This window comes from Puntigrus tetrazona, unplaced genomic scaffold (assembly GCF_018831695.1).
Source record: "Puntigrus tetrazona isolate hp1 unplaced genomic scaffold, ASM1883169v1 S000000001, whole genome shotgun sequence".
Taxonomy (NCBI): domain Eukaryota; kingdom Metazoa; phylum Chordata; class Actinopteri; order Cypriniformes; family Cyprinidae; genus Puntigrus; species Puntigrus tetrazona.
This window is the reverse complement of record NW_025047681.1, coordinates 4,813,670-4,822,753: the sequence shown is the minus strand read 5'-3', so window position 1 is coordinate 4,822,753 and position 9,084 is coordinate 4,813,670. Positions and strand designations below refer to the sequence as shown.

The following is a 9,084-nucleotide window of genomic DNA, read 5'->3' as shown; positions in this document are numbered from 1 at the left end:
GCACATTTATACTCACTTATTTTTATGTTGATTAATACCGATGTTTAATACATTTCAAATTATGAGAAAGAACAGTATTGTCTTTCTGTAGAACAGTAACAGGATAGACTTTTATCATACAACCTGATTCCTATAAACCAGGGGTGTCAAACTCAAATTCACAGAGGGCCAAAATTAAAAAAAGAACATTGTCGAGTGCCAGACCAATTTTTATTTTTATTTATTTATGTTTTTATTATCTTTAAGATACAGTAAACTACTGTATTAACCATCCTCATATATTACAATTGAATTTTTGCTTAAATACTGAAACCAGAACAGGTTTAAGAAAATAATAAAAACAAAAACTGAAAAAAAATATCAGGCTTCTATATCTTTAACTTTATTCATTTTAATTGTAACCTAAATCTTTTCATCACAGACCATCAAGGCCAACACCTAAAAAAAATTCTTTCAACTTTGAACAGACCATGCCATCAGTAAATAAAATAATATTTATCCATTTTAAATAATAAAAATTAAAACGCCACATAAAATGCCGACACTTCGAGCCCCGAGTATCGCCAATGCCGCGACATTTTCGACAATCAAAACAGACAGTTCCGGCACTCGTAGAAAAATGCTGCCGCAATTGCAGGACGATGGCCACACATCGAGCCTGCTCCATTTCCCTTCCGTTCGTGTTTTTAAGACACGAACGAAAAGTGTCGCGGACGGAAGTGCCTCTTCTATCGCTTAGCATCAGCTCCACATCGGGAACTCCCGCCCCCGGCACCAGCTGCTCTCCTATTGGCCGCGCGTAGATGTCGTCACAGCGTTTTGACACTCGAATTAAAAATGTTTTAAATCGGGAGTCAAACGCCACCCTTGCGCGACGCTCTGCGCCTCAGCGCGGACTTCCGCTCTGTCGCTGACGTCGCACATACACAATGAATGACGCGTTCAATGTGTAGGCACCTTTAGCGGTACGTGCGCTGTATAACGGGCCGGCGGCCAGATGTAATACATATTTGAAATCATCTCGCGGGCCAAATATAATTGTAGTGCGGGCCAAAATTGGCCCGCGGGCCTGAGTTTGACATGTCTGCTATAAACAGTTTCTATCAGCAGACACTAAGTAAAATTAGTTGGTCTGTTGATGATCTTGAATAAGACTTATCGATATTAACAGCTGTTGAAAACACTTTATTTCATGTCTGTCATTTTTCTTCTAATTCTATATATCTACATTATGAATAAACAGAATTGTGTTACAATTAGTGCCTAGACTTTGGAGTAATCAGTCCTGTAGTATTGAATATTTACTTTAAAATGATGTGAAAATTATTCTACTTACTCATTCACAGAAAACAATATCTTGATTTAAATCTTAAAGACATGTTTTGTGACTGAAAGTCTGTAAGCGGGGGAGTGACAATGACGATAATATTCAGTCATTCACACCTGAGGGACAAAGGGCCCCTCCCCAAATAACGGCCCCTCAGTGACTGTGACTTAGAGGCAGGTAAGAAACAATGTGAGGAGTTTGAAAACTGGCTTTTTTAAAATTAGTTGTATTTTATTTACAATTTATAAACAATTTCAAGACATCTGTGATGCAGGTATCTGATCAAAGAACGAGCCAAAAAAAGCATCTGTGAGCATGTTAAGATGCTGAAAACAACACATGTCAAAACTTCTGCAGGACTTCATGAGCTCCAGAAGCATTTTAATCATGTTGGAAACAGTTGTGCTGCTTGAAACTGATATTGTTTTCAGGAAAAAAGCAGCATTTTGTTTAAAATAGAATTTTTCTCCAACAATGTAAAAAAATGTACTGCTACTTTTTTATCAACCTGAAGGAAAGGTATCTGTAGTTACACAAAGTGAAAAGAATTCTGACCCCAAACTACTGACCATAGGAACTATATACTATATAGTTTTATAAAACAGAACAATGACCAACTATAACCATGAATATCAGAACATTATGTAGATATTATAGATAATTATGGACAAATCAATGTCCTAAGAGGCATCGGTATAGCTTCTTCTGCCTCTTCCACCATCCAAATCTGGCTGCTTTGTAATATTTATATAAATATGTGAACAAAACAAAACTAGAGTTAACCTGAGAGCAAAGCTTATGCTTGGGTTTTCCTGTTATTTAGGTTATCATTTGAAAACTAGTTTTGGTACCATGTGTAGCATCTACTTAAAATAATAGATGATCGCATGGACTTTAGACCCCTTTGGCCTTTTGATATTTGAAATTACAGACCTGGACCGACATTTCACATTTATATGGGTGCTAAATCGCCAGAGGTCCCCCAACTATCATGAAGATGCTCAGATTGGCTCTCTAGTCCCTAAATCAATTCCAAAGAAAAGTAAAAGACCCCTGTGCCGGGCACCAATGACTTGACTGGAGACATGGTCTGGCTACACAATTGCAATAGACATCAAGCACATACATAAATCATTTCATGTGTGGTATGTATGTTACTTTATCTCGTTAGCCTCGTCCTAACTCTTTATTTGCATTAGTTACACTTGAACATAGGCATCTAGAGTCTATGAGTGTATCTTTGCTTTAATATTTTCTAGAAATTTCTTTCTTGGTATCAAAATGATCTTATCTTTATTCCTCAAACAATGATATACATTAGGTGTTTATGAGATACATTATACAGTTTTTACTATGCTTTAAAATAAAACTGTACCAACTCTCCAGACCAGCAAAAAAGATGCCAATGGGCCATAAAAAGAGACAAAGAAAGTTTCCCCCACTCAAAATCCATGCCCCTGATTGGCCATTCCAGCCAAACGATGGGTGTGGCAGGGAACTATCAAAAGTCCCTAACTCAGGCTATTCGCTGCTAAACAACTTCTTCTTGAGACGGACACTCTCCAAGACTTTGCAAAACTCGCTTTCTGGCAGTTTTACCTTCAACTTTGTTGACTCACTGTGGATTTCTCTACCCTCCAAGGAACCTTCATCCAGAATTATCCAGAATCTCTTGTGTACCGCATCAGGAGTCTTTTCCAGCAACAAAACCCAATGCATGTAACCATTTACATGTTTGAGCTCCTTTTTAAGGTGAATTTTGATTCTTTGATGATTCTCATTAGGTTGTGGTTAATTGATGTTAAATCCTGCCATTTTTCACTTTTCTCTCTTTCTTATTTACTCTCCTTTATCCTGTATAAATGTGTTTTGCTTAATTTTGTTGTATGCTAGCTATAGTCTCATTTATTAAATTCCTTATATTCACAAGTGATTGTGCTGCTCACAATTTGGGTTCACTGAATGTTGATCTTTGCTACCTGTTAAATTACTGCTAGTACTGTATGAAGTAGGTAAGCTATTCTTCCAAGGCCAGGAAAATATCCTGTTCTAGCATCAATAAATTATTATAATATTGTTTGCTTGGTGGCCAGATAGATCAATTAATTGTAACATTAATTCTAATATTTAATCTAAATATTTGCTAAAGATTTATGGTGGAGCCCCTGCATCATTCAAACTTATTTTGTGAGCAAAACTTCTTTTTATTTGTGCCTATTACGTGTGCTTAGAGTGAGGCAAGTTGCAATACGAATTCACTCTTTTGATTGGATGGTCAATAGCCACCTCCAGTACTGTACTTTAACAGACACTATTTGTCTAACATTTAGTCACTTTTAATGCTTAAAGTAAACTATAGTTCATTATATTAAAATTGTTCTGTAAAGACAAAGAAATCTCTTTACTGTACATTTTAATATTATCAAAACCGACTGTTGGAACAAAGAAATCTTCCTTCAGTGTGATAAAGATTGATTTGAGCGATGTTCCCCCTATCATCTTTATGTGATTGCATTGCTGGATTGCAGTTATTTGTGCTGCAAATTTCTTTCACCTGGACGATAGTTACTCTTGGGTTACTTGGGTTAACCATTAACGCATGACTGGGTGTCTAGTTCAAATCAGATCATATCTAATTCATATGCTAATGAGAGTTCTAAAACCTTGATCAAGTAATAATTTGTGTAGCAATAACAAAGAAATCCTGTTGTTTGAAATTTATATTTGTAACGGCACTGGAGAAATCCTGCCACACACACACACACACACACACATCTTTGTGCAGTTCATTTGAACAAACTCTAAAGGTCAGTTATGGTCAAACTACACTATACTTGTGATTTTACAGTAAATCAGCCACTACAGCAATCACAGTGGATACGCTCAGATTTAATCACAGTACCCTTGTACCTTTGACACTTCTCAGATTTCAACTCTACCCTCCTCTCTGCTGACCTGTGGGTGCATCTCCCACACCATCTTGTGGCCATTCTTAGTAGGTTGTTTTTCTTAGTTATCCCTGTCATTTTACTTGAACAGCTTAGTCCAACGGACTGAAATCCATCACTAAGCCTAGCCCATAGAATACTGACCCAAAATCAGGTTTCTCTTCCATCTTTAAAGATATTAGCCTGCTCTTACTGACCCACCCAAATATATCTATATTTATGTTTACTAAACATACACCACAATCTGGAAATAGTCACTATGAAGACCTTGCGGTGCAAATACAGCAATGTAAGCTGGTTACTCCAAGCGAATGAATCCCAGACCAAGTTTTAAATGCAACAAAGCACGTTTTGTTAGTTCATTTCCATTTCTCACGTTATTTCTTTTACATGTGGTCCTCGCCAGCAGAAAACCAGACCAGACTAGTAACGTTGCTAAGCTAACGAGCCGTTCGTAGAAATGGAGATCCACGTCTCGAGCCTCTTCCCTGAGATCTTAGCGATGATCTTCAACTACCTGGATATCAAAGGCAAAGGCAGGGTCGCCCAAGTGTGCACAGCGTGGAGAAACGCCTTGTACCACAAATCTGTCTGGAGAGGAGTAGAAGCCAAGCTCCACCTGAGAAGATCAAATCCGTCGCTGTTCCCCAGCCTCCAAACCAGAGGCATCAAGAAAGTCCAGATCCTTAGCCTGAGGCGCAGCCTTAGCTACATTATCCAGGGCATGCCCAATATCGAGAGCCTTAACTTGAGTGGATGCTACAACCTAATGGATAATGGCCTGGGACACGCGTTCGTGCAGGACATCCCCTCACTGAGGATACTGAACCTGAGCCTGTGCAAACAGATCACTGATTCCAGTTTGGGCCGGATTGCACAGTATCTCAAGAATCTAGAGCTGCTGGATCTTGGCGGGTGTAGCAATATCACCAACACGGGCTTGTTGCTTATCGCCTGGGGCCTTCATAATCTCAAAAGCCTGAATTTGAGAAGCTGCAGACATGTCTCAGACGTGGGCATCGGGCACCTGGCCGGCATGACGCGCAGCGCTGCGGAGGGCTGCTTGAGTTTGGAGCACCTCACTTTGCAGGACTGTCAGAAACTGACCGATTTGTCACTCAAGCACATTTCCAAGGGCCTAAACAAGCTGAAAACGCTAAACCTGAGCTTTTGCGGTGGCATATCAGACGCTGGAATGATCCACCTTTCACACATGACCCACCTCTGGACTCTGAACTTGCGCTCGTGCGACAACATTAGTGATAAGGGGATCTTGCATCTCTCCATGAGCGCTTTGAGGCTATATGGGCTGGATGTGTCGTTTTGCGACAAAGTGGGTGACCAGAGCCTGGCTTACATCGCGCAGGGCTTGTACCAGCTCAAATCCCTGTCGCTTTGTTCGTGCCACATCAGCGATGACGGGATCAACCGGATGGTCCGGCAGATGCACAAGCTCAAGACGCTAAACATCGGCCAGTGCGTGCGCATCACGGACAAGGGCCTCGAGCTCATAGCGGATCACCTGACACAGTTGACCGGCATAGACCTGTACGGCTGCACCAGAATCACCAAAAGAGGACTGGAGAGAATCACGCAGCTGCCCTGCCTTAAGGTGTTGAACTTGGGACTTTGGCAAATGACAGAGGTCAAAGGTTTAAGAGATGCATCTGAGATCCTGCCGTGCTATACCTCGTAACAACCTCAGTGTCGCCAGCAATGTCTTGGTTTTTCTGGAGACGTGTATTATTTGATGAAGACGTCGTGTACTTTGTTACTAAGCCTGTTTGAAAAAGAGGCTCGTAGTAGTTCAAATTGAATCAGCAATAAAACACTGCTAATGCTATAGTGCCTATAGTTCCCTTAAAGTTTTCCGGATATCTGGCGAGCAGCGGATATCCGGATATCTGGGGTGCTTGTGGAAAAATTGATGAGTTCGCCCTACTAATACTCACAACCACACTAACAGTACTAGCCAATCAGGGTAGTTTGCTCTTATAAACAACCCTAATGAATGAAAAACTGTCTCCTTATAGCGCATGTATGGATGAATTAATTATAAAGCAGCGGAGCTTTGTAAACGATATGATTGCCAGAACAAATATAACAGATTTTTTAAAAGGTCCTGTTGCTGTTCACACATGATCTCTTAATGTGTAAACTTGCTGGTAATTGACCAGGAAGTTAAAGACCAATTTCAAAAATAAAACTTTCTGAGTCTGCATGTGGCCAAATATTAAAATTAGATGGATTTAAATGTTGTTAAATCACACTATAAAGTGAAATGTCAGCATCTGTTATAATATATAATGTACTTTTTTTTAGTGTTCAGATTATGTATAGGTATTTTATATTGTGTATTTTAAGAGTGTTGTTTATTAAAACTATGAAATTACTTTGGTTTTGATATTTTATTTTGTTTTAATATAATTATTACTGCCTTACCATTAGTCATACTAAAGTTACTAAGTTAGGCTTGTTTGTGTTAAAAAAGCGGTATAATCAGTAGATTACTCAATTGCCTAAATAATCATAATTACAACCCTAGTTTAGTTGAAATATTTCAAAATACAACATTGTTTAACATTTTATAGTTAAATGAATATATCTTAAAAACAGTATTGGGACTTGCTCTAGTGAACCAAGTCCTGTATCTGTACTTTGTCTCATCTCACGTTGTCACACCCCTAGTGTTGATGAACAATAACTCATAATTTTCCAAATTCTCAAAAATAAATTTAGAGTAAAAGAAGCATAGTGAAAAGAACCAGTCCTCTGGCTGCATCTGTGTGAGGATCTGGTTCAGAGTAAGCATTCTGAAGGCCGACAATGACTTCTTTGGCACAAGAAAGTAATGGCTGTGAAGCCTGCTTTCTCTTTGTGTGAATAGCTCATTTTTTCAGAAGGCTTTGAACGCGGGCAGTGCTCTCGTTCACCGTGTCTGCTCAATTCTGTGCAAAATCAGACAGTTTCCATCCTCTTTGCTTCGAGCTCTTTCTATCCACACCACATTTGAAGTACGCCTGTGTTTTTTGTTGTTCAGCCTTTCAAATAGCCCAAGACCTTCTTGTATGTTAATGGCTTGCACTGAAAAACAGACTAACAAAGAACAGACAATAAAAGATTAGTGTGTTATAAATAAATGGAAGTCTGACATCTGCTACAAGGATTACAAATATTACAGCCAAAAGGTCTTTGCTGAATTTAGTTGTATGTCAAAAGTTAGGAGAAGCTTAAACTTGGAAAACTAGGGTCTAAGAGGGAGAAGAACTTAATAATAATAATAATAATAATAATAATAATAATAATTTTAAAGTGCTATTTAAATAGATATTAATTTGTTTTGGGGGTTAGATTTACATGCAGTTAAGGTTAAGGTCACTCTTTTCATTACATTTTCATTGCAGGATCATCTATCTTCTCTCAGAAGGTTCTGACCAGCTTTAGGGGCTTTTGGCGTAAAGAAAATCAATGACAAATGAATTAAAAAAAAAAAAAAAAAAACACATTTGGTGCATAAAAACTTCATTCAAATACACCCAGTTATTTTGTTGACTGGTATTGTCTGAGTAAAGTGATCTCCTTTCTTTTCTTTAGGCACATTTAATCAAGTTTTGTTCACATGTTCGTCACTAAAGCCACCCATTTGTGACAATTTTTAAACAAAAAAAAAGTTAGTTTTTTGTGGGGATACTTGGTCCTCACAATGTAGTTTAAACCAAAGCACGCACACACAATGTGTGTGTCAAAACACTAACAACACTAACATTAACAAAAATAATTCAATATTTAATGACTGTGTTTTGGTGCTGGTTTAGGTTGGTCATAGGTACATAAACATGACACTAAAACAACCAGTAAGATGGCAGCACGTGTCTGTTCAAATGAATCAAAGGATTATTTCAAAATGGCTGATTCATTTAGGATCGAATCAATAAATCACCATTGGCTCACTAGATTCCATCAACAACTGATTGATTCAAAAACAAAACACAGAAGTGTTGCTCCGGGATGCACATCAGCTCTGCTCTGGCTTTGTTTTGAACTATTTGATTTGTAACTCACTCAATAAACTTCTGTTAAACTGCTATATAAAAAACATTTGTGATCACGCACACGTGCTGATTCAGCTAGATACAAAAATAAATAAAACATAATAACATTCTTCGTTTGTTATTTGAATTATTGTATTCACACAGCGTTCATGCAATTTATGCAATGAATGCTTTTGGACTCTCAAGACGTGTAACGCTTGTTAATACTGAGCTCTGATTGGCCAATCATTGTTATTTGGTTTAAAATATATTATATGTACAGAATATTAATATTTAATTTGCACTGAAGGTTTTACACGACACAAAACATTATTAATGTAAAAAGGGGCTGGAAGAGGGATGGTGGATTTACAGAGGGGATATGTCATTTTTTTTTTAACAAAAGGGATCCCCTGAATTCAACCCGGACAACTAATTACCTTCATTGCTTAAATTATGAATGTGTAATTAAAATATTTAACCAGTGTTTTAATAAACATTATTGCCTCGCCAATCACGAACCGAACGATAGCAGCTTTTCAGTGGCGCTAGGTCTAATCTCAGTACAATATACAGAAAACTTCATTACCATCATCAAGTTTTACGTGGAATCCGTCGATCATGCTTTCTCCAGAACTTTCTGCAGATTCAGAATCAGGTCGTCTTGTAAAGGAGTCCTCCCTTCAGTTACGTTGTCCCAGTATCTTATAAAATTAAACACCAATAGTTCTCAGATCATTTAACATTTTAATTATGTTTTTAGATTTTCCAGCTATGA

General features: G+C 38.0%; 1 protein-coding gene across 1 annotated transcript; it reads left to right on the top strand.

Moving 5' to 3' along the window:
• The first annotated feature begins 4,597 nt into the window (after positions 1 to 4,597).
• Positions 4,598 to 6,363, top strand: LOC122331549 (F-box/LRR-repeat protein 14-like). The gene has a single exon (XM_043229061.1). It carries the CDS (start codon positions 4,736 to 4,738, stop codon positions 5,969 to 5,971), a length of 1,236 nt encoding a protein of 411 aa, XP_043084996.1. The 5' UTR covers positions 4,598 to 4,735; the 3' UTR covers positions 5,972 to 6,363.
• The last annotated feature ends 2,721 nt before the right edge of the window (positions 6,364 to 9,084 follow it).